The 27,348-nt window shown below is 36.1% G+C and overlaps 1 protein-coding gene across 4 annotated transcripts in view; it reads left to right on the top strand.

The window, feature by feature from the left end:
• The first annotated feature begins 3,538 nt into the window (after positions 1 to 3,538).
• chd6 (chromodomain helicase DNA binding protein 6) overlaps positions 3,539 to 27,348 on the top strand; it is an 85,711-nt gene continuing 61,901 nt past the window's right edge. For 2 of the 4 annotated variants that reach the window (XM_056460531.1, XM_056460530.1), the window contains exons 1-2: positions 3,539 to 3,823; positions 10,369 to 10,420. In XM_056460531.1, the coding sequence (XP_056316506.1) occupies positions 3,795 to 3,823; positions 10,369 to 10,420 (81 nt within the window). In that variant the 5' untranslated portion in view covers positions 3,539 to 3,794. Of the gene's footprint in view, positions 3,824 to 3,932; positions 4,131 to 4,189; positions 4,423 to 10,368; positions 10,421 to 27,348 lie in introns of those variants that run through there. The other 2 variants (XM_056460533.1, XM_056460532.1) reach the window with 2 other exon arrangements.

The raw sequence follows: 27,348 nt of genomic DNA, 5'->3' as shown, positions 1-27,348 counted from the left end.
AAATTGGCCATAGTGTATGTCTGTGAATGAGGGTGTATGGGTGTTTCCCAGTACTGGGTTGCAGCTGGAAGGGCATCTGCTGTGTAAAACATATGCTGGATAAGTTGGCGGTTCATTCCACTGTGGCAACCCCTGATGAATAAAGAAACTAAGCTAAAGAAAATGAATGGATGAATGAAAAAGTAGCAAAAATATTTTTTTTGAGTGCAGTAAAGACACTTTATTTCTATAAAGTGTACAGTTATCATCACTATTTACATCCCAGTTGTTTTTAAAAATTGTATCTTTAATTTTAGCAGTCTGATAATATATTTGAGGATATTATTATTTTGTGTTCTGTAGTTTCTAATGCATTTCCTCAGTTAGAAAGTGTACAAACTTACATGTGATGAAAATCTAACATCTCAAAAATGCTTTATGTAAACTTGCTTTGTAATTTTTGTGGCATGAAATATGCACATCCTAAAAGAAAGGATCTGCCAAGCTTAAAATCGCAATTGCATGCTTAAAAAACATGAATCGTTTATGAATTAACAATTGCGTCGAGGCGAAGGTCTCTTTACAGTTTGCTCCTCAAAGTCCCAGAGTGCTTTCAGTAGTTTATCTACAATGCTCTTGGCGGGGTTTTATACAATAAGGTTGTTTGGCTCAGCAGTCCACATGTAACTCAGCCCCGACAAGACCACGATTACAAGCCAAAACCACTGCCAGAAACCTTTAGCGGAAGATGCCAAATTCAGCTTTTCTGTCTTCTGCTGGAAAGTTTTGCAAGGTTGCAAACTTTTGAAATTCTAAGCGCTCCATATTGATATATATGAGATGGGGATTTATTTAGGCTAATGTTCTAGTGTGACAGCAACAGGTTTGTGCCAGCAGATTTAACGCACAGCAGTTGGATTGGGAGGTCATAAGATAATAATATATTTTGGGGCCATGATATCACCCCCCATCTTTAAGAGAAAAAACAGATTTTTTTGGTGGCTCAGTGGTTAGCACTGTCGCCTCACAGCAAGAAGGTCACTAGTATCCTGGAATCCTGGCTGGGTCAGTTGGTACTTCTCTGTGGAGTTCGCATGTTCTCCCCATGTTGGAGTGGGTTTCCTCCAGGTGCTCCGGAGTGCAACCTTGCAAAATTAAATGCACAGCAAGATAATAATATATTTTAGGGCCATGATATTGGTGGCTCAGTGGTTAGCACTGTCACCTCACAGCAAGAAAGTTGCTGGTTCAAGTCCCGGCTGGGACTTTCCCCTACAGTGCAAAGACAGGCGCTATAAGAGTATTGAATAAACTTAATTGCCCGTAGTGTATGAGTGTGTGAATGTGACTGTGCATGGGTGTTTCCCAGTACTGGGTTGCAGCTGGAAGGGCATCAGCTGTGTAAAACGAGCCCTGATAAATAAAGGCGACCCCTGATAAGAAAAGGGACTAATCCGAAAGAAAATGAATGAATGAATAAATCTCCACGGTGTGTTTGACATGGCTAGAAATATTAATTAAAGTATGAAAAAGTGTTTTACTCAAAAATAATATTCAAAAGTATTGAGTATTGGTAAACCTTGTATTTTTTTTATACCCTTACTCATCAAGTTTGCATTCATTTATTTTTTAAATTGCATTAAAACAGTGAATTATCATTATAATTTAAAAAACAATACTTTCTGAATACATAATTTCATCCAGTGATTGCAAAATTGAATAATCTGTTCATTAAATTTCCCTCGAGATAAATAAAGTTTGTAACTAAATAGATTTTTATATAGCATGTATTTTCAGTCCTATAATCCTTCAGAAATCATATTTAATATGATGATTTGGGACAAAATGACAGATTTCTTAATATTATCACTGCAGAAAAGAGTTCATTTATTTATTTTCTTTTCGGCTTAGCCTCTTTATTTTTCAGGGGTTGCCACAGAGAAATGAACCGCCAACTTATTCAGCACATGTTTTATGCAGCGGATGCCCTTCCAGCTGCAACCCATCACTGGGAAACACCCATACACTCTCATTCACACACATAAACTACGGACAATTTTTTAGCTTACCCAATTCACCTGTACCACATGTCTTTGGACTTGTGGGGGAAACCAGAGCACCCAGAGGAAACCCACGCCAACACGTGGAGAACATGTAGACTCCACACAGAAATGCCAACTGACCCAGCTGGGGCTCAAACCAGCGACCTTCTTGCTGCGAGACGATTGTGCTACCCACTGCGCCCCTGTGCTGCCCCAGAAAAGAGTTCATGTTTTTGTAAATAAAATAATAATGATCAGGATTTCTCCTTGAACAGAACTTTTTAAAGCAGCATTTATTTCAAATATATAACATTGTATCCACTGTGTGTTTGACATGGGTAGAAATATTAGAAAGGAGTGTGAAAGAGTGTTTCACTCAAAAATAATATTCAAATAGGAACAGTGTAGTTCAGTTTGTAGTGTTTAAATTCAGTTCAGTTGAGCTCAGTTCAGTGTGGTTTAATAATCACTACTGAGAGTCCAAATATTATTTTTTTATTAAATATATAAAATTTATTTATTTTTAAAAATACATTAAAACAGTGAAATATCATTATAATTTAAAAACAATATTTTCTGAATACATAATTTAATCCAGTGATTGCAAAATTGAATAATCTGTTCATTAAATTTCCCTCGAGATCAATAAAGTTCCTAACTAAATAGATTTTTTCCATAGCATGTAATTTCAGTCATAAAATCCTTCAGAAATCATATTTAATATGATGATTTGGGACATAATGACAAATTTCTTGATGTTATGACTGTAGAAAAGAGTTCATGTAATTGTAAATAAAATAATAATCAGGAGGCGGTTCATTCCTGTGTGGCGACCCCAGATTAATAAAAGGACTACGCCGAAAAGAAAATGAATGAATGAATGAATGAATAATAATCAGGATTTCTCCTTTAACAGATCCTTTTAAAACAGCATTTATTTGACATATATAACATTACAAATATTTGCCAGTACTGAGTTGCAGCTAGAAGGGCATCCGCTGTGTAAAACATATGCTGGGTAAGTTGGCAGTTCATTCCGTTGTGGTGACTCCTGATGAATAAAGGGACTAAGTTGAAGGAAAATGAATGAATGAACATGTACAAATATCTTTACAGTCTCTTGATACATTCACAGCATTCTCATTGAGTAAAAAGTAGTAATTTATTTTAAATATAATGTTTTACAATAACAGTACATGACAGCATTTTAATTATTACTTAAAGTTCTATGATATAACACAGACATGTTATTATATTGTTATTATTACTAATGAACATTTTAAAGCATTACCCTATGATATATTTAGTGCAAAGGGAGCCATATGCAATTCACAAGACCTGAAGACATTGGAATAACATCATACCTTGTCAAAAACACTGCACCACGGTAATACCATGGTACTTTTCAGTTAGTGCAAGACAATTACGCTCAAATTGCAGCAATGTCACACCCTAAACTGTTTGATCCACAACCTGATTGTACGTACAAGTGCAGTACAGCTTCGCTTGAGGAAACCCAACACATCACAAGGACATATGCAGCCACGCGCTTTATTATAACCCCTGCTATTCTCACATCCGGGATATGAAACATGAGCAAAGACGTGGAATGTTACATTTTTTTCCCCTCTCGCTCTCTCTCTCCCTTTCTCTCTCTCTCAGGCGCCGTAATGATGGAGTAAAAAGCATCATGATTGGTGGATGCAGGCGAGAAGAAACATAAAACCAACAACGTAGCTTTTTGCACTCCGGACGCGACGCGACAAACGCGGAATGAATCCAGCGCGTGCTTTCGGTCACCGGTGAGAATCTGAAATAGGAAAACCTCTTAAATCGCCGCAAAAACATCCACATCCACACAAGGGGCTAAAAGTACACAATGGTCGCTGGCGATGTGTGTCTCTCAGACAAGCTTAGCGCAGCGTCGCATGCTTGACAGCTCGCTGGCCAATAGGAGCCTCCAGCGGCCCAGCTGCGCTCCGACGCGCCCAATGGCGAGCGCCAGAATGCGGGCCTAAACGCACGTTAGGCTGTTGTTGCAGGCGGCCAGCGCTAAACTTCACCAAATAATAGCTGTTTGTATTTTGGCTGCCGCAGTAGCCATTTTAGGTAAGCACATTTTTAAACTTTTTAATTTTAACGCGTCGCGCGCGGAGCCGCATGGAGTAGGTGGCGCGTGGACGCGTCAAACTCTCGCATCCCCTCATGAATGAACTGCTCTTGTGCGTTAGGATTAAAGAAATTGCTCTGAGTTTTTTTCTCCCTTCCCCGACTCCCACCCCCTCTAATTTTTTATGCATTTTTCTAAACTGTCATGGCGTTTAGTGTCCTTGGAAATAAATGCGGAGAGAGGAACGCGTAGGTTTTTGCGCTAACTGATGTCCGGAGCCGGCGTGTCCAGGTAGGTGAGGTCGCGTTTTGACGGTCCCTCCGCGGAGTTTGAGCCGCTCTTCACGCGTGTAACGCCTGAAATATAGAGCACCGTTGCCGTGACATTACAGTTAGCACGCTGGCTAGCGCCCTACAGGGGCTAATGTATATGGGACACGGTGTTTGTGTTTTTATAAGAGTGTTTTGTGAGGCAAGTTTGGCATCTGTTGAGGCACAAAGCATCCCATGACTGCTATCAAGTACTGGGAACAATGTAACTTCTAGCACTCATGTGGTTCTTCAGCTTATGGTGTTTGCCGTATCAGTACTGTAACAAACCTGTTATTTATTGATTTATATCACTAATAATGTATTGTTACTGTAAAAAAGTACAATGTTTTCTCCTTTTTTTTGTATAATGGAAAGCTACATTGACACCTGTCTAAACTCCAGGTATGGGTTAGTAAGTATCAAAGGGCCCACCTGGTTTCTAACATAATTTTTTTATTAATATAAATTAATATGGATGTATATCACTATTTATTTTTCATTAGTTTTAACACTTAATACTTTTTTAATAGTGAAAGGTATGTTGGCATGTCTGCTAGGTCTAAAACAGGTATGGGTTAACTTTAGTTGTATCAAGGGACCCACATGGTTTCTAACACAACATTTTTAAAGTGAATATAATCTGAATGGCTTTATATCACTACTTGTTTTTCATTAATGTTAACAATTTATGTTTTTTAATAATTGTGACGGGTATGGTGACATGTCTGGTAGGTCTAAAGCAGTGGGTTAGTTTGTGTCTATTTAGTGTTTATTAATTTGTGTCACTAATAATGGATTTTTACTGTAAAAACTATAATTTTTTGTATAACGGAAATGCCTCTCAGCTACATTGGCACCTGTCTAAACTCCAGGTATGGGTTAGTTGTATCAAGGCACCCACATGGTTTCTAACACAACATTTTTAAAGTGAATATAAATCCCAATGGCTTTATATCACTACTTGTTTTTTATTAGTGTTGACACTTTATGCTTTTTCTAAAAATAGTGACAGATATGTTGACATGTCGAGTAAGTCTACAACAGTGGCTTAATTAGTGTATTTTAGTGTTTATTGATTTGAATTAGGGCTGTACGATATTGGAAAAATCTACCATTCCAATATTTTATTTTTCTACGATATATTGCGATTATACTGTATCTACAATTTGCAAATCTACAAATACCAAATGATTGAATTTCACTGTTTGGAAGGAATTTATAGTCATGCTATATTTTAACGTTCACTTCTCGCTATTAGCAAACCATTAACTATGACTTTTGCATCAACAAACTAACTCCTAATTTGCTCCTTATTAATAGATATTAAGGTAGTTTAGGTATTGGGTTAGGGATGTAAAAGAATATTTTACTTTATAGTGCTAATAAGCAGCCAATATCTACAATAACATGCATCCTAATAAGCAATTATTTAATAGTGAGTATTGGTTCCCTAAAGTGTTACCAAATGTATTAGTTTAGACTGGTTGGGATGATTCTGAAGGGAAGTGAATGATGCATAAAATATAATAAACAAATTACAAGCATAGATAAATGCAATAAAGCAAAGCTGAAAGTGAAATAAGCAGTGCATCCTTTGTGGTTTTGTAGGTATAAATGTAAAAATTACACTGCCAAGTCTTTATTGTAGAAATAATGCAATAAAATTATACTTTATTAAACTTCCAATTGGCAAAGGGTCTGAATACTTTAATCTCTCTCAGGCCTTTAAAACATGAAACTCTAAAATTTCACACCGTTGTGGTTAAACTCTGCAGCGACTCCACAAATCTTGTGTTCTGAACTGTGACTTTTGCTCAAATATAATCCTAACTTAATATTGCATATCTATGCGATGTGACTATTGCGGATACATACAGTGCGATATCAATGCTGAAACGATATATTGTGCAGCCCTAATTTGAATCACTAATAATTAATTTTTACTGTAAAATCCTTTTTTGTATAATGGAAATTCCCCTCAGCTACATTGACACCTGTCTAAACTCCAGGTTTGGGTTAGTTAGTAGGGGCCTACCTGGGGTGCGTTTCCCAAACAACGACGTAACTCACGGCTGAACTATCATTATATGATGCATTGTTTGGGAAAAGAACGAAGTAGTGACGAGTGTTTCCCAAAACCCGTAGTTTCTGTCGCAGATCCATCATTTGAACCACATTAGTTATAATGTAAAATGTTTATAATGAGGCTTAAACGGGGTGGTAAATTATAACCATTACACTAACAATTCATATGATGTTTTATATATAATATTGAAACGCGTATTAGCTAAGTGGTTTTATGTTTTAGAATAGAATATGGCATATTCTCAATAATATTTGTAAAGTAAACATAGTCCCTATATGTGCCGTTTACATATATTTAAATTAATATGAATAACAAGTGCATGTTTTAATCAGAACTACTATTGGATTTTCTAAAAATGCATGCAAAACAATAAAATATGCACAAAAAAAGTGTGGGATTTTTCTCTAAAGAACTTGTTACCACCCCGTTTAGTGTCATTATGGACGTTTTCACATTGTAACTAACACGGTTCAAACGATGGATCTGCAACAGAGCAACTACGGTTTTGGGAAACGCTCATCACTACATCGTTCTTTTCCCAAATGATGCATCGTAATATGATAGTTCAGCCACGAGTTATGTCATTGTTTGGGAAATGCACCCCAAGTTAATTAGTTAATATAAGAGAGTTGGCTGGTTTATAATAGATAATTTGATTATTATGAGTACATGACAAGAGGTGTTGATATCTGTGACAACTTTAGTGCTTTTAGTTAATTTTTATTCAGTGTCAGTTTACCATGGGCATATTAATTAACATCTGTCTTAAGGTATGGGTTAGTGTAGCGAGGTTAATCTGTTTTATACAGTTAAAGACTAATACACTAATAATTCTGACTTCATCTGTATATCATGTATATATTTATATATATTATCTGGTTTTCAATACAACCCCTTTAAAATGAGTATGAAATCATTTGGATATCACTACTGATTTTGCTTTGGGGTGAATACTATTTTATTTTAATACAGTAATAATTGATGGCAGGTTTTAAACAGTTGCTTAATTAATATTACCACCAGTAGTAGTACCACCTGGTTTATGGTGTAATTATATGGTTATCAGTAATGGTTACATCAGTAATGATATTGGATTACTTTAAGTTAATGTTTTATTTCATTTATTTTCTTTTATTGTACTCAGTGTCAGGTAGATTGACACCTGTCGTAAGATATGGATTAGTGTTATGAAGCTCACCTGTTTGAGGGTGGATTGCTTTGGAGATAAAAAACAATTTGGCATGCTTTATTTATAGGTTTTTTTTTTTATCACAGATAAATTGACAGTAGTCTGAAACTCCAGCAATAGCTAGTTAGTGTCAGAGTCTCACCTGGATTTTAATTTAATTATCGTTAGAATATGTGACCGATAAAATTTCATAACTGTTTTGAATTCAGTGACTGCAGCACAGGCAGATGGACACCCATGTTAACTCAAGGAATGAGTTAGTTAGTGTCAGGTAGTATCTGGTTTATAATGATATGCATTTCTGTCAATATTGATGGTGCATTTGTATCAAAACGTTATGTTTTTTATGCAGTGACAGGTAGATTGACACTTTTCTTTGGTTGACAGACACCTGTCTAAAGCAGTGGGTTACTTGGTGTTTGCCTGGAACGCCACCTTCTGGTCAAATTACGTGATATTGATTTATGCCACTAACAATATTGTGTTGGCGTCACGGTGGTGCAGTGGGTTACACGATCGCCCCACAGCAAGAAGGTCACTGGTTCGAGCCTCAGCTGGGTCAGTTGGCATTTCTGTGTGGAGTCTGCTTGTTCTCCACGTGTTGGCGTGGGTTTCCTTTGGGTGCTCCGGTTTCCTCCACAGTCCAAAAACATGCAGTATAGGTGAATTGGATAAGCTAAATTGTCCGTAGTGTATGTGTATGGGTGTTTCCCCTGATTAATAAAGGCACTAAGCCGAAAAGAAAATGAATGAATAATATTGTGTTAATGATACAGTTTTATACCTTTCATTTTAACAAATTAGCAATACTTAGCAATTTAAAAAAAATGTTTTGTCTAATCACAAACCTGCATTTATTTGATCTAAAGTACAGCGAAAACATTAAAATTGTAAAATATTTTTATTATTTAAAATAACTGGTTTCTATTCGAATACGTTTTGAAATGTAATTTATTCCTGCGATTTCAATGCTGAATTTTCAGTATCATTAGTCTAGTGACGTGATCCTTTGGAAATAGTGTTGTCATGATACTGGAATTCAATACCAATCAGTACTGAAATTTTAGAAAAGTCCATTTCCCGCTAACATTTGAGCGCTATTTAGTGCATCCTTAAACATCGCTGATTTGCTATTGTGTTCACATTCTCAACAGAAATGTCTGTGATTGGCCGTGAAGGTCATCGGTTCATCGAACTCACCGCTGTTTACTGAGTGTAAACACAGATACAGAGTCACTAAAGCGTTTTAAAGCTTGTCTGTTTATAAGCTGACATATGAGCGATCCACTGGTGAATCGACTGATCTTCACAGCTTTAAAACACTCTAGGGTCCCTGTATCTGTGGTGACCCGAGTTTGATTATCTGCTCGAGGTCCTTTGCTGAGCCATCCTCTTTCTGCTCTCCTGTCTGAAATCTACACTGTCCTATAAAGGCAAACCCCTCAAAAATTATTATTGTGTATATGTGTGTGTATGTATATATATATATATATATATATATATATATATATATATATATATATATATATATATATAAATAATATACAGTTGAAGTCAGAATTATTAGCCCACGATTGAATTTATATTTTTAAATATTTCCCAAATGATGTTTAACAGAGCAAAGAAATTTTCACAGTATGTCTGATAATATTTTTTTCTGCTGGAGAAAGTCTTATTTGTTTTATTTCAGCTAGAATAAAAACAGTTTTACATTTTTTTAAACCGTTTTAAGGACAAACGTATTAGCCCCTTTAAGCTATATATTCTTTTGATTTTTATACAGAACAAACCATCGTCTCTTTGTTAAACAGAAATTGGGGGAAAAATAAAAGAGGCTATATATATATATAAACATTACCTAAAACACTGTTTAGTTATATCACGGTTAACAACTAGGATATGATGTAACTTTGTGATTATTTAAATGTGTGAATATTTGAAACGATTTTAATCTGTCACTAATAAGGTTGCATTGCTGCGAAAACATAACTTTTTATTTTTAATTCAATGCTAATGCACCACAGGTAGATTGACGCCTGTCTAAATCTTAGTTGTGTAATATTTGGGTTTGTTAGAAGCATTTCTCTGAGCTTTGGTTTTAATTAGCTGAGCTTATTTGATTCTCATTAAGACAATGAAGTTCATTAAATTTGCTGCATTAATGAAAACAAATTCATAACTTGTAAATAATGCAGGTCATTCATTTGAAAAAAAAACAACATTTGTTGGTAAAAAGTATCTTTGTAACATTTGGTGATAGTTTTTAAGACAAAACTAAGTAGGTATTTGATTGTTAAAGCCGACTTTATATTGACCCATTTAAAATGACCTTGAACAATAGTTATAGTGCAGAATATGAATAGTTATTTATGTTTCTTATGTGATTATATTACAACTGTCTACTGCAGTAATAGTATGGACTTATTCATAAGCAAACATTTCAATAATCTAATGTTTTCAATTGTTTTATTACTTTATGATTATGAGTGCTCTCAGTGATCAAGATGATTAGTAGATTAGATTCAATGTATTCTAAATTTGAGTCACACTCTTAATGCCTTTAGTTTTAAAACAATATTATATACAATTGTTTTATAGTTGATGCATATATTCTTTTAAAATTCGTGACTCCTTGTATCTCTGTATTCCAGACGCAGACACAAAGAACAAGAAAAGATGAAAATACAAAAGAAGGACAAGCAGGTCGGTGTATCACATGTGTTTCTGTCAGACAGTGTGAGAGTTCCCTCTATCACACACTCTCTATCTCTCTCACACTTTCATCATTGCAGATTTACCGTATCAGTCCTTGAACTATAGCTACACTTTGAGATCCTTAATTTTTTTAGCCTACTTTTAGTCTTTAATATTTATAGTTTCAATTATAGTGTATTTTGCTTGCATAACTAGTAAAGCAATATTTTATTTTTCTTCGATAAATATTGCGATATTAATACAGTTTTACAACATGGTTTGAATAGCTCTATTTGACAGGAGGTCTAACAGTATTGAAGTACAGAAATTGAATAATCACAATGCAAAAAATGCTTTTCTTACTTTTTTTGTGTCGTTTCTTGTCCAAATAATTAAAAAATTCTTAGATTAAGTAAAAATAGTGTTTTGTTTTCACCTTCAGAAGAAATAAGTCCAAATTAAGAGTTTTTCCTTAAAATAAGCTAAATTATCTGCCAATGCGGTAATTAAAATAATTTTATTTTCGCCTCTTTTTGCCTACAAAAATTGTAAGTAAGTAAAACATTTTTTAGAGGTCTGAACCTACACTGGTTTCACGTTCGGTCATGTTCGGATAATCGTTCAGTTACGATTATCATGCCATCGATTCGGTTCAATTCAATAACTAGGTGCATCACAGTGCATTGACAACGTTTTCCATAAACAGATTTATATTTTTCTTCACAGTACAAGAAAAAATTATAAATATATTTATATTTATTAATTATTTGTAATACAATTTTGTCCTTTATATATACAATACAAACTGTCAGAGATTAAGTAGTTGCAGTGTTTTAATAACCCAAGCTCGCCTCTCTCGCTAAAGTAATCTACCACAATATAGCGCATATGAGGTAAATGACGTCAATACATAATAAGTGGTTATGATTATTACTGAACCGATACCAGATTAATTTTGACACCCCTACTTTTTTTGCGTAAATTGTTCAAATCATTAAACACAAATAATCTTTGTTACACTTTCAAACATCACAATTTTTTGAGCCCAAATGTTTAAAAAACATGCAGATGATAAACTTTCACTGTTACGCTGTTTTAGCAGTGACTCCACAAACCATGTGGTATATTTACACGTGTTCCATGTGTAAATATAATTCAGACCTAACATTGCATATCTTATGATGTGACTATTGCATATGCGCATTTTGCAATATCAATGCTGAAACAATATATTGTACAGCCCTACTAACTATCTTCTTAGGTAATTAAACGTGCCCTTTTCCTATTGTAGTACTCTTGAGACTATAGGTGTACTATCAGGATTTTGGTTGCATACAAAATGTGTAGAAAACAACTGACATTAGTTTCTTGTTATATCCTCCAAAAGAGTTTTTTTTTCACAGTTCAGAAGATTGAATTGAGTTCTCTGTTATGTTGCATTGCAGTACTTTGTGACGTGCCTTGTAAAATTCTTTAGAAGAAGAACTGATACATTTGGGAAAACTGTTGAATGGTTTATGGTTTGCATAAACTTAGATTATACGCTTTCATGATATGATATGATACGAATGTATCATTGGAAGAGGGATTGTTGAGTTGATATGAGATCGTTGGATTTTGATTGCAGACAAACCTGAGTTTGTGTTGTTGAGAAACTCAAGAAGAGACCCGCTTTCTTTATTTAATCTCTTCATTTAATCTCATTGGTAGCTCTAGAGAAGATTAAGACTTTTTTCACATTTAGATTAGGGTCAGTACAATATCTTTGCACTTTTTGTTTAACTTTTGCTGATTTACTTCTTAATTCAGTGCTGCTTTTCCCAAGTTTATAATTGGATGTGTAAAAATCATATTCTAGTCTCAGTTTTCATGACTTTGGGCTTTAAAAAAAAGATTTTTTGCTGTTATAATAACAGAAGCAAGGTGTGTTCTTAATGTTGCTGCCTTCAGGGTGTTTATAGTCACCGATCATTAAATTAGCTTTCCGTATTATATATAATGTTCAGGTGTGTCAGCATTTTATATGGCTTTAGATGTGGCTCATCAAATCAGAATTTATTGTCATGAATCTGTTTTATTTAAAACCTGCTTCTAATTACTGGTTGCTTTTGAATTTAGTAGCTGTAATTTGTTAGGAAAGTTTGATTGTTATCAGCTGTTATGAAAACATTGAGTTTTCCTTTCTAGAAGTATCAAAGTCATAATGACCAGAATAAACTATTTTCAGTGTCTGACCAAACTTGCAACAAAACCTCTTCCTTTTAGTCGATGCTCGAGCACACCTAGAAGAGTTGGTGCAGGCCAACTTGTGCAATGATTTCTGTCATATAGGTAGATGCTACAATTTTGACTGTAACATCTTTTGGCATGTGCTATGAATATGCTGTCTGCAGCATCTACACAGTACCAGTGTAAACTCTGCGCACAAAGTTGCAAGAAGTTGTCTTGAAATTGAAATGTGTGCATTTGGCAAGGCTTTCACATTGCTATTTAGTCAGCATTATTGCTACATGTCCAATTAATGTGCACCATCTGTGCATGTTATAATACAGCTTTAGCATGTACAGTATCCCTATTAAAAATGAGCTCAGCGCGTACTTGGTATTAACATCCAATTAGGTGATTCTATCACAAGTGGTCAGCCAAGACCTAGTATAACATACATCTGAAATGCATCTGTAAAACTATGAATTTCAATGAGGCATTTATTTATTTATTCATCTATTTTAACAGAGTCTATATGACTTACAGTATACTTCATTAATGTACAATGTACAGCACTTTCCAATTTTATTGATGACAGTTTTTTTTAAATCCTTGTTTTAATCCATTTTATCAATTCTTGATGTAATTCTTGATAGTATTTTTGATGTGTATAAATGTTGATTTGTTTACTAGATGCACCTTAAAGACAAATGAGTAATGAGTAATGACTCTTGATTTCAGCATGAACACTTCAGTCTAAATGTTATGATTCATACAAAATGCTGATATACAGTTAATTTAATGCAACTTTAGAATATATTGTACAAGATATTATGCATTATATTATACAATAATCAATGTATCGACTTATCGCACAACACCATGGACATGACCTCAATCATTTTTGGTGATGCAATATATATCGCGCATACATAAAAACAAATTCTTGCAACATTTTAGCTGATCGCCCAACTTCTCTATCTCTATTGAATCTGTGAGTGTCAGTATGGTTAAATAAACACTTTAGTATTTACCATGAATTACTTTAGTATATTTTCATGTTGGTGTCTGACAACTGAAAATAGATCTGGTATCAGACATCGCAGCCTCTGTTACTTTTTAACCTGGCACTTTTTTGTAATATTTATTATTTATGCGCTTTTACATTCTGATTCCAATGCCTAATTATTAAAATGACTATAATTAAATGAAATATTCTTAAGAATGAAATATGTGTTCTTAGGAAGAGTTCAATTCAATTCACCTTTATTTGTATAGCGCTTATACCATGTAGATAAATTGGAGCAGTGTAGTTCAGTTTGTAGTTTTTAAGTTCAGTTCAGTTTAGCTCAGTTCAGTGTGGTTTAAAAATCACCACTGAGAGTCCAAACACTGAAGAGCAAATCCAACGATGCGCAGCTCTACAGATCCCAAACCATGCAAGCCAGTGGCGACAGCGGAGAGGGAAAAAAACTTACAAATTGGCGAAAGTGAAGAAAAAAACCTTGAGAGAAACCAGGCTCAGTTGGGCACGACCATTTTAATTTCTCCGCTGGCCAAACGTCTTGTGCAGAGCTGCAGTCTCAGCGGCGGAGGCTGGAAGCTGGCCTCAGCGAAGACTCGTCTGTCTCTGGAGCGTCACAGGAATCAGTCTCATGTTCTCCACTCCTCCATGACCACCACAGTAGCTGCTCAGGATACGGCCCGGTCCAGGATATGGAAACCTTGGGATCATCTCGTCGTTGGTCTTGGATCGAATCAGTGACTCTGCATAGTCTGAGGGCCTCGAGATGAGTATCCCCAGGTGGAAATGGAGAATAAAGAGAATAATTAGCGTAGCTGCTGTTCATAGTGTATATAAACAAAATGCAGAACCTGTGTGGAAGCCCGCTAAGTGGTGCACTGAGTGTATGCTTTACTAAACAGATAGGTCTTTAATCTAGTTTTGAATTGGGAGAGTGTGTCTGAGCCTCGGACGTTATCAGGAAGGCTATTCCAGAGTTTAGGAGCTATAAATGAGAAGGCTCGACCTCCTTTACTCGACTTTGCTATTCTGGGTACTACCAGAAGCCCTGAGTTTTGAGATCTTAAAGAGTGGACTTGCATTGTGATGATACTATATTGTCATTCTGGCATTATATAATGAGTGGCATAAAATGGTCTTAAAATGACAATAATATCGTATATTGAAATATATTTTGGTGCAATATATTTTACAACAAAAAATAGATTTGGCTATTATTAATTAGGGTTTTGAAAAATGTAATAAAACACGGGTGTTGTTCTGCATATTAATATCAAACATGCTAAAAAATGTATTTGCACAGCTTCTGGTCATTTTTATAATGACATTTTCAGTGCATTTAGTGGTTTTCTTCATTTTAATATCTATATTTAATGATTTATGCATGTGGTGGAATCATCTCAGCTCTGTGTTAATTATAAAATACATTTTAAAACATTAAATTAACATTAACAAAAAAATCATGAGATTAAACTGCTGAGTCTACTACTACTAGTTAATGTTTTAGATTTGTTTAGCATTTAGTTCTGTTGCATTTAGGCCAATTCATTTTTTTAAATTATGATAATATTAATATAATAATGATTTAACTACTGTTATTGTTGTCTAAATATTGTTCTATGTACTGTAAAATGTGTACAAATTATTTTTTGAAAACTTCAAATTTCACAAAATGAAATGAAATTAAAAATTCTGAAGATGTTATTATGTGACTTATATATGAGAAAATCATTTAAACATAGTAAAATGTGTTAAACTGATTTAAAAAGCATCCTGTCTTACAACATGCAAGCAATATGTAGAATTTTGTGCATGTTTTGTTTTGAAATCTCTGGAAACATTGATAAATGATTAAAAATATACAACTGAAAAATCACCTCCATTCACACCTGGTGCTTCTAGGTCAGGGGTGCTTTTTCTTATAAAGGGCCAGAAACCAAAATTGATTGAGGGCTGTGGGCCGAAGTTAAATATACCAAATAGTATTACATTAAATTTGCCATGGGTAATTTCCTAATTTATTTGATAATATTTAAAAATAACTGGAAAACGTTGCTTTAAAACATATTAATTAATGATGCATAAATGTGATGATATATACATGATACATTTTACGATGAACTTATAATAGTAAAAGCATAAACAACGCCATTAATCCCCTTATGACACACTGAAGGTCAATGCTGAGTACACTAGTTGAGCTGCTCCTGCCTTTGCCTTGATTTGCTCACAATGTCTTGTGCTTTGTCCTCTCTCTGTGAACTGACAGTATTTACATTTTAAACGTCTGATTCTTTCACAACATTGAATTGAAACATTCAATTTTCTGTAGCTCCTCAATTAAACCAAAGAACTAAACTAAAAAGAAACTAAAGGTTCTTTTACATTTGAAATGATGATCTCTGTCAATGGGATTCACCCCAGCCAACTCCCCATCTTCTCCCACTTGTTTCAGATGAGATGGTGGGCCAAACCTAAGGTTACCATAGGCCAACTTTGGCCTGCAGGCCCTACTTTGGGCACCTCTGTTCTAGATGAAGATGTTGAGATGCTGATAATGTTTAACTTTACAGTTTCCTTTGTTAATGTTTCATTAGGAATCAATGAAATTTCCTAGCAGTTTCCTTTATAATACAATGGAAGTATTTGTAAAGATATTTTCAGACATATTATTGTATAGAAAGATATTCACAGTGCACTTTACTTGTTATACTTTTGACATTGTGCTGTAGGTCTTGATGCAATCTCTCTCTCTTGGCTTGTTTTGATTTTCAGGCTAGCAACTCCCACCTAATCATGCTAATTGTGTAGTAATCATTGGCTGTGCTTTAAAACGTCAGGGGAAAACAAGTCTAAAGTTGAACATTACTGCAGTATGCATCAGTTTGGTCACTGCATCGCATTGGTCATCTGTGTGGTCAGTTTTAGCTAGTGTAAAGTTCCCTTCATGAGAAATTACAAATAATCCACAATACAGTATTTTTATTGTTTATAAATTGCTTTAATGGTGAATTAGATATCAGTCACTTTACATTATGGGACACAATGTATTTACTAGCATAAACAATGAACAATACATGTATTAAAGTATTTCATAAATGTTAATTAAAGAGCCCCTATTATGCATCATATTTTGGTTTTGGGGGACTTCAACAACAGCCTGATATGCATGCAAGGTCAAAAATCATTTTCATTGTCTTATATTTTGCATTTATTTTTAACCTAATTATCCCAGCGACTCCCATATGATTCGTTCAGTGATTCATTTGTTCCCAAACCCCTCCTTTGCGTGAGGCTAATCTGCGCTGATTGGTCCAATGACCCAGTCTATTGTGATTGGTCAACTGCATTCAGCGTGAGGTGAAAAGAAACCCCCAGAAGTTGTGAAGTACTCAGAGCACAGGGTATATGTGTGAGCTTAATGCAGGAATGCATTAAAGCAATGCAGTTAAACACCAGCATATTGCTCTATTCTTAACCACAACCCCAAGTCATATCAATGACACAAATTCAGTATTAATCCACAGAGCAGCAAAAGTTGAACTATTTTGAAAATTGACCGCGCTACATGTGCGAGGAACAGCTGATGGTGGCCAAAGCAAAATAAACAGCAGAAGATTGCGAGCACAGAGCTAATTTATATCAGTAAGGGATAAGCACGTGTCGTGTTTCAACGTGGTTTTAGCCGCAATATGTTAATAGCCCATAAAGATTTAACCTAAGAGATAGATTACAAGCACTGATCTAAAACATACCATTACAAGCCGCGCAGAACGATTACAAGTTACAACACACTTTTAAATACATATTTTGAAAACTTCAGAAAACGAGGCAACCATTTTAATCACACTTTACATTGTGTAGGAAAGAGAAACACACAGGAGCTGGAGAAAGAAGAAACTGGTGCATTCAAACTGTGTAACAGTTTACTGGACAAAGTACCATACATTAGTAGTCTTTGCTGATCTTTCCTTTAATCACAAACATCCGATAAATTCGCGTCATCAGAAAAATGACAAGAACAAACACAGCACACGGTTGGCTATACTGTGGTGTAGGCATGGACTGGTATAAGATTCTGACAGTTTGATAACCTTGGATAAAAATATCACTGTTTCACGGTACTGTGATTACTGCTCTAAAATATATTCTTTTTAAATGTCCGGGTAAAAAACTAAAACTATTTTCTCCTTTGACAACAGCAGTGTTTCCTCAATGATTTTTTTCCAGCAGTGGCAGCAGCCTTTTACACAGATCCATCAACTAAGGCGTTATTTCAATGACAAAGGTCGTGTGCGCAGTATTACAAGTCGAGATCGCATTTATGTAACGCGAGCATGTGGATCTCTGCTTGCGCGCTGATTCCTCTGTGCACAAAACTTCTTTCGCGCCCTCAAATAAATGCTGCTGAAGTGTGATTTAGTGCGTTTATGTAATGGGTATGTCTCCGACATTTATTAGATTTGCTAGGAATATTTATAAATGTCTCCAATAGACTTACAGAGCAGTATTAATGCGTCCTGAAGTAAAGTGAAATGGCTATAAACTCCAGCAAGATAAAGTCATTGCAAGCAAAACCATAGACCTTTATCTATAAATAAAGTATATTTATAAAAACTGTGTTTATCTTAACTGAAACCGACGTCGTGTTTGCTAGCCTCATGCACAGCACTACTACGATTACAGAAAAGTTTGCGCTGTTATAATTCACTTTTAACACATTTTGGTGCGATTATAACTCGCTATTAAAAAAACAACGACTGAATGATTTGAATGAGAAGCTGTAATGTAGCCGTGGCGGGATGAATTTTGGTGTGGCGCCCCGCCATGGAAGAATGAATGTAGCGGAAACCATGGACAATATATTTTATTTGTAAAAGATTTATAATATTTTGGAACAGTAAACATGTCAGGCTAAATAATGAAAATGAATCATTGACTTCTGCTGTCTTCATTTGTTTTAAAAACACTGATTTCTTTACCAATTAAAACTTCTTTGGTTATTTTTTCTGCTGGAAATACTGTCGTCCTAAAAAAATAAACAATAAACACCCTTACATATACCTTAGGAACAATATTACAGAAAATTTTGGCAGTTTTAAAACCTTGACTTTTCCAAACCACGGTATACCTTGAAAATGGTTATTGTACCATACCTACTGTGGTGTTGTTGTGAAAATGAACTTTAACTCTTCATTCCCCACAGACGCATGTCTGGCCATCTCTCAGTGATAGTAATCCTCGCATTATGATCCCTTGCACTCTACTTGTGTCTGAAGGGAAAGGCACGTTCACGTTTGACCGGATCCGGCACTTCATATTTGCCGATATCCTGTATTGATGTCGACTTGTGCAGGCAAAATATCCGTACAAAGGATGAATCATTCATTTGACTCTGAGTCTAATAAATTGAATCAATAGTTTTAATCGCTTTCAGATTTAAACCTCAGCTGGATGTTTCCATTCACTTAGAGCTGTGTTACACACTGCATGGATGGACATTTTGAAAAACCTATAATAATAGGGGCTCTTTAATTAAAATACAGTTGTTCGTTGTTAGTTCATGTTATCTCAGGGTGTAGTAACTAATATTAACAAGCACAGTGATTGGATGTAAATAATGCATTAGTAAATGTAGCAAAATGCTGTACACCCATTGTTCACTGTTTGTACATGTTAGTAAGTACATCGCTAACATTAACCATGTGTCCCATAGTGTTACAGATATTACAATGTTTTCCACTGTGTCTGTCTGTTTCCATACTTTTGAGACTGAAGTAATTAGCGCAAAGAATCAGTTGTGACATTTATGAGTTGTGAATAAATCCCAGCCAGCATTGTGATCAAGCACCAGTTAAACTGAACATAAATCAATGTCAGCAACACTCAAATCCATCTGTCTCTCGTGCGTCCCTCTTGATCACGATGGCTGCATCACTAAATAAATGTCAGCATTAGACTTGGTGTTTTGTTGCAAGTCATTCCTAGTTTCAAGAAATGTACAGTGTTTTTTCACCTTTATGTGGGAAAACCACCCGAGGACACTTCTGTGTAGCTGTCGGATTGTCAGCGGATCAGGGAGGCTTTTGGTCTGCTGTCAGACGCAGTGGATCTAGACTTGGCGCCGGGATCTCTTGAAGTGAAGAATGGCTGTGTGTAGTCAGTATAGCAGTGAAGCAGTTAACTTGGATGGAATAAGCCAGTGACATTGTCTGTTATGGATTTCTTTGAATTTGGGCCTGTTTACACCCGGTCACTTGATGATTGGATGGCTATATGATTTGTGAAAACTCTTCCATTTACATTTGACACACATAAATGTGTCTCTGCAAAACAGATATGGTTCTGATCTCCAAATGCTACGTTACATTGCATCCGGCAAATATTCATAGCGCTTGACTTTTTTTTCCACATTTTTTATGTTACAGCCTTATTCCAAAATAGATTAAATTCATTTATTTTCTCAAAATTTTACACACAATTTTCCATAAAGACAATGTGAAAAAAGAGTTTTTTTAATTGTTGCAAATTTATTAAAAATAAAAAACCTGAAAAATCACATGTACATCAGCATTCACAGTCTTTGTTCAATTACAGCCTCAAGTCTTTTTAAATATGATGCCACAAGCTTGGCACACCAGTCTTTGGGTATTGTTGCCTATTCCTTTTTGCAGTACCTCTCAAGCTCTTTCAGGTTGGGTGCAATGGTGTACAGCCATTTTCAGATCTCTCCAGAGATGTTCAATAGGATTTAGGTCTGGGCTCTGGCTGGGCCACTCAAGGACATTCACCGAGTTGTTGTCAAGCCACTCCATTGATATTTTAGCGGTGTGCTTTGGGTTGTTGTCCTGCTGGAAGATGAACCATCACCCCAGTCTGAGGTCAAGAGCACTCGAAGCCGGTTTTCATTCAGGATGTCTCTACACTGCTGCATTCATCTTTCCCTTTATCCTGACTAGTCTTCCAGTTCCTGCTGCTGAAAAACATCCCTACAGCATGATGCTGCTACCACCATGCATCACTGAAGGGATGGTATTAGCCTGGTGATGAGCGGTGCCTGGTTTTCTCCAAACGTAACGCCTGGCATTCACTCCAAAGAGTTCAATTTTAGTCTCATCAGACCAGAGAATTCTGTTTCTTATGGTCTGAGAGTCCTTCAGATGCCTTTTGACAAATTCCAGGCGGGGAGTGGTTTCCATCTGGCCACTCTACCATACAGGCCTGATTGGTGGATTGCTGCAGAGATGGGTGTCCTTCTTTAAGGTTCTCCTCTCTCCACAGAAGAAAGCTGGAGCTCAGGTAGAGTGACCATCGGGTTATTGAACACCTCCCTAACTAAGGCCCTTCTCCCCCGATCACTCAGCTTAGATGGCTGGCCTGCTCTAGGAAGAGTCCTGGTGGTTCCAAACATCTTCCACTTATGGATGATGGAGGCCACTGTGCTCATTGGAACTTTCAGAGCAGCAGAAATTTTTCTGTAACCTTCCCCAGCCTTGTGCCTCGATACAATCCTGTCTCAGAGGTCTACAGACAACTTATGCTTGGTTTGTGCTTTGACATGCACTGTCAACCCTGGGAGCTTATATAGACAGGTGTATGCCTTTTCAAATCATGTCCAATCAACTGAATTTTCCACAGGTAACCTCCAATGAAGCTGCTGAAACATCTCAAGCATGATCAGTGGAAACAGATTGTACCTAAGCTCGATTTAGAGCTTCATGGCAAAGGCTGTGAACACTTCTGTACATGTGGTATTTCAGGTCTTTTATTACTAAAAACTTTTTTCACATTGTCATTATGGGGTATTGTGTGTAGAAGTTTGAGGAAATAAATGAATATAATCCGTTTTGGAATAAGGCTGTAACATAAATAATGTGGAAAAAATGAAGCGCTATGAATACTTTCCAGATGCACTGTAATATTGAGAAAAAGTCTCAATCAGATGGGTGAATGTCTACAGCCATGCCTCCATTTTCAGATGTAGTGTGGACGAAAGGCATCCACTAACAAACGGGGCCTAACATACTGTATAGAGAAACTTAGCAGTAATATAGACATTAGCTGTAACAAGACAGTGAAACTGCCTTTGTTAGCAGATGAGGCTACACACCGGTGTCCAGGAGAAGCAGAGCAAATGCCATTCTCCCAAATCAACTGTTACCTTTCTTTCTTATACCCTGAGCAAAGCTTTGTAAGACATGAGTGAAAACCAACCCCCAAACCCAGCTAAACATGAAAGCAAAGTTAAGGAGATAAAATTGGGGAGAAGTGCATTAACATACTCTCCTCAGGCCATGACTCAACAATAGTAAACAGAAAGTGTATTGAAATAAATCAGTGTTTATTTCATCACTACAACGCTTAAGTCATAAACTGTCAAATGACATTAAACATGATAAAGTTATATGAAGGAAGATCACAAGCAGATGAAATGTGTATGGTGAAAAGCACATGGTTACTGTAATGGCCCGTTTCCACTGAGTGGTACTGTACGGTTCGGTACACTTTTATGGCCATTTCCACTGTCAAAAGGTTCTAAGAATCGAACCGTATCGTACCACTTTTTGGGTACCCTTTCGGAAGGGTACCTAGCACAACAAAAAGGTACCAAATGTCCGTAGACATACCCGTTACATAACGGCTAAACCGCACATCAGCAGCGTTTATTTGAGAGCGCACAAGAAAATCTGCAGTTGAGCAGCGTATATTTGAGGGTGCGCAAAAAGTTTTGTGCACAGAGGAAATCGGCGCACAAGCAGAGATCCACATGCTCGTATTACATAAATGCGATCTCGACTTGTAATACTGCGCACATGACTTTTGTCATTGAAATAACGCCATTGGTAGCTGATGGATCTGTGTGAAAGGCTGCTGCCACAGCTGGAAAATCATAGAGGAAGCACTGTACATTTTAAGGCAAGTAATGGTAATTTTAATTAAGGATGATTTTACAGTACTCCGTCCACCACTGCCCGTACCGTACCCTACCGTACCACTCAGTGTAAACGGGCCATAAGCAAATGACAGAGATGTGTATTGGACCTGTGATAAACTCTGCTACACCAGGAGGACACATCCCGTGCTTGAAGTGTCTCTGTAGTCCTTCATTAGCATAGAAGGAATTGTATATAATATTTTCTCAGCTTACACAGCCCTACTAAATGAAGTAAATGACATGCCAGGTTAAAAATTGTTCAACTTTTCTTAAGACCTCTGCCTTTTGTTCTGTCAAGGTGTTTTTCAATGCAAGAGCGCATCTTCTTGTTTCCATTCAGTAGACGGTGTCCTACGCATCTGCCTGTGGCCATCCAAGTGTGCGATTTATTTGCTTTTTGTCTGAATCCTTGAGCAAAGCTATACAGAGTTTCTTTAGGGAGGTTTTACAAAGCAAAAAACATCAAATTCTTTCATGATTATGCTTGTTAGTGTGCCCGCTATCGTGCATTTAAAGCAGTGAATGCGTGTCAGTGGGAGCGGTGTGTGTGTGTGTGTGCATGTTTTATGCAGCGCGTTTGAGCAAGGTGTGTTCAGGGTTTGGATCTGGCATTGACTGAACTGCAGCTGTCGCGTTTGGGAGTTGGGAGTTGGTATTGATTCATAGGGAATTTGATTGCATCTCGTGTATGTGTGTGCGCGCTTGCGGTTGGCAGATTTGCCTGGCAAGCATGCATACTGCAGCACGTCACGGGAATTGTCTGCAGTGTTTGCGCATGCTTATGTGAGAGAGGCTGGATGCACGCTTCTGTGCTTTTGTGTGAGTGGGTTTGCATGCATATGTGATGCATAGAGGGAAAAAAAAGGTCAACGGAAGGGCAGAAGGGCTGTCGCAGGAAGTTCCTGTTCACTTTCTGTGTCACTGAAGTATAAGAAGTACATACTGTGTGTCTCCCGTGCTGATATCAGTAATATTACAGTAAAGAACAACAATGTTAATGCTTTTTAGACCCCAGTGACGAAAGGGTTACCATGAAGACTGCGTGTTTACGTTCCCGCTTCCCACAGCTTGGGCCCGAGCCTGTTGCCATGACGACGGCCCTGATTCCAGCCCGCTTGCTTTGGAAAGCATGTGATTCATTGACATTATCCCCATACCTGCCTGCAGTCGCATGCTCTGTCGGGGAGCACGCACATGTGTGTGTGTGTGTGGCTGCACATGCGCATGCTGTTCCACATATGTGCTGTGATGTGAGGTGCTGTTAAAAATAAACATGCTTTAAGTAGTATAAGGTACTGGGCTATAGCTCACAGACTGCTCTTTACTTCATATACAGTTAAAGTCAGAGTTATTAGCCCCCCTTTGGATTTTTTTTCTTTTTTAAATATTTCCAAAATGATGTTTAACAGAGCAAGGAAATTTTCACAGTATGTCTGCTAATGTTTTTTCTTCTGGAGAAAGTCTTATTTGTTTTATTTTGGCTAGAATAAAAACAGTTTTTAATTTTTTAAACACCATTTTAAGGACAATATTATTAGCCTCTTTAAGCTAATTTTTTCGATAGTTTACAGAACAAACCATCGTTATACAATAACTTGCCTAATTTCCCTAACCTGCCTAGTTAACTTAATTAACCTAGTTCAGCCTTTAAATGTCACTTTAAGCTGTATAGAAGTGTCTTGGAAAATATCTAGTCAAATATTATTTACTGCCATCGTGGCAAAGATAAAAAAAAATAGTTATTAGAAATGAGTTATTAAAACTATTATGTTTAGAAATGTGTTTAAAAAATCTTCTCTCCGTTAAACAGAAATTGGGAAAAAAATTGGGGGGTGGGGGCTAATGATTCTGACTTCAACTGTAGGGGTTTTTCCTTTCTAACTGGTGCTCCCATGCATTTTTCTGGGATACTCCTATTCTAACATTCAAAATCCCCCTTCAAATGACCCATCAGCCCTTAAACCTAGCAGACAAGAATTTAATACTCAGTTGTTTGGTTTAATAATTGCATAAGGAACAAAATCTGTTAAGAATATATTAATAACATTAAAAACAATGGCCAGATTTTAAATAACATTTAAGATTTAGGCCCAATCCCAATTCTGTTTTTGTACCCCTTCCCCTTGGCCCTTAAAAACGAGTGTGAAGGGGAAGGGCTTCAAAATTTACCCCTAACAAATGGGACAGCACTACAGCCCCTGCACACGTCATCATATGTCATCTCGATCTCTTACTTCATATGAGATCAGACGATCACGACTGCTGTAGTTATTCCAGTTGTGTTATTTTTTGGTATTTATCTTCAGGAAATCCCTGAAGGCATATATCATGTTATCATAATGATATAATGTGGCAATAAGCTTGTAACTGTACTGTGTATTTACACAGTGGCCATATTCATCTATGTAAACACACCAAAACAACATTAACATTATAGCAGACACTGTACAAAGCTCATTCTCAGCCACTAGACTTTTCTGACAGGGTATTCGAGTGTCATCGAGTGGGGTTTCTATACAGGAGTTATTATTATGGATTATTATATATGGCGAAATTGAGCAGTTTTTATTTTAGTGTTTTTTTTTTTTATAAAAGCATGACGGTAAATTACGAACGCGGTTATGAATAATATTAAACATGTGCTTGTTTGTTGTAAAAATTCATAATCATGTCAAAAAATATTAATGGACCTGGAGGAAACCCGGAGGAAACCCACGTAAACACGGTGAGGACATGCACACTCCACACAAAAATGCCAACTGACCCAGCCGAGACTCGAACCAGTAATCCAGCGACCTTCTTACTGTGAGGCGACTGGGCTACCCACTGCACCACCGTGACGCCGTTAAATATCTCATATATATATATATATATATATATATATATATATATATATATATATATATATATATATATATATATATATATATATATACACACAAATATACATATATAAGATAACATAAAAAATAAGGATAACAAAAAAAACAATAGAATAAATAAATAAAATTACACAATAAAAAAAAAAAACTGTCAAAAATCATTTAATATATAGGTGTCTCCTTAAAAAATATTTTTAGAAAAGGACTTCAGACTTTCTGGAACTGTTCTGGCTTCTGTTATATTGCGTAATAAATTTATTGTATTTTATTGCATGTATAAAAAAAAAAATCGAAAAACCCATTCCCGATAAGAAGGGGGAACTGCTAACTTTCAATTCATAAGAATAAGTCGTCTAGCCAGTAAAATTGCAAAGTCTACACTATCAGTCTGGAATTAATTTAATTTTATTCAGTTTACAATATGTTTTTTAGTATGTAAAAGATTGCATGTAAGCTCAGTCTAACTTTCACTTTTGTCTGATCAAATCTATAATCTGAAAAAACTGCAGACAGTCAGAATAAAAAAACAATTTCTGACAGTAGTGGTGCTTACAGAAAGGCAGAATTTTATTGTGGAAGGTAATTTACATTCACTTATTCAGCAGATGCTTTTATCCAACGTGACTTACAGGTGAGGATAAAAGAAGCACTTCAAATCATCAGAGAGTTGCAGTATATAAATGCTATGACAAGTCAAATCATGTTTATTTATTTATTTATTTTGATTATTACCTTTGGTGGGGCAACATGGTTGCTCAATGGTTAGCACTGTCGCCTCACAGCAAGAAGGTTGCTGGTTCGAGTCCCGGCTGGGCCAGTTGGCATTTCTGTGTGGAGTTTGCATGTTCTCTCCATGTTGGCGTGGGTATCCTCCGTGTGCTCCGGTTTCCCCCACAGTCCAAACACATGCGCTAAACAGTAGGTGAACTGGGTAAACTAAATTGACTGTAGTGTGTGAGTGTGTGTGTGAATGCGAGGCTGTATGGGTGTTGCTGCGTAAAACATATGCTGGAATAGTTGGCGGTTCATTCCGCTGTGGCGACCCCTAATAAATAAGGGACTAAGCTGAAATAAAATAAATGAATGAATGAATTACCTTTGGCTTTTCAGGTAACTGCAATGAAATGCACATTTAATAAATATAAAAATGGTAATATTACTCTCAGAATTTGTTCTGTCATCAAACTGGTGTCTGCTTCATTCCTACTGTAACCCTTAAACTAAAGTGAGTTTCTCAAATATTTGATGACCCCCGATAGACGCACTGCTTAAGAAGATTATGCATGGTTTACATTTAGTCTGTACTTTTAATTCTCATTGCTTGTTCATCTCATGGCTGCACTGTGGTGAAGAGTTTTTTTCTGATTCTTTTGTATGATTGGGCAAATATGTAAATATAATTCCAAAGGAAGGGTGTTAATGAGGATTGAATACATTAAAGCTCATTAACTTTCTTGCCATAAAAATAACCTGTATTACAGGCATTCCTCTGCTGATAAAAACAGCTTAGGGTGTTTTAAAAGTTTAAAAGAGCTTTAAGTGGATTAAAAAGTGAACTGAATGGAATAAGAAGCCAGTTCATTTTGCATTCACACTGTGCCTGTATTCATTAGCATAAGTGCTTAACATTTTAAGGATAAAAAATCCAATACATTTAAATTCAAATGAGGTGTAGGAATGATAACTAATAACAAATTCAACTCAATGAAGTACCACCAATTCTTTTTCATGAAGTACCACCAATTCTCACTATTAACGAATGGCTTATTGCTTAATACCTGCCTGTTATTAAGATATCGGCTGATTATTAGTACTTATAAAGTACTTATTTTGCATGATCTTATTCTACATCCCTAATCCTACCTAATACCTAAACCTAACTACTTAATAA

This window comes from Danio aesculapii, chromosome 6, assembly GCF_903798145.1.
Source record: "Danio aesculapii chromosome 6, fDanAes4.1, whole genome shotgun sequence".
NCBI lineage: Eukaryota > Metazoa > Chordata > Actinopteri > Cypriniformes > Danionidae > Danio > Danio aesculapii.
This window is presented reverse-complemented; position numbering and strand designations above follow the sequence as displayed.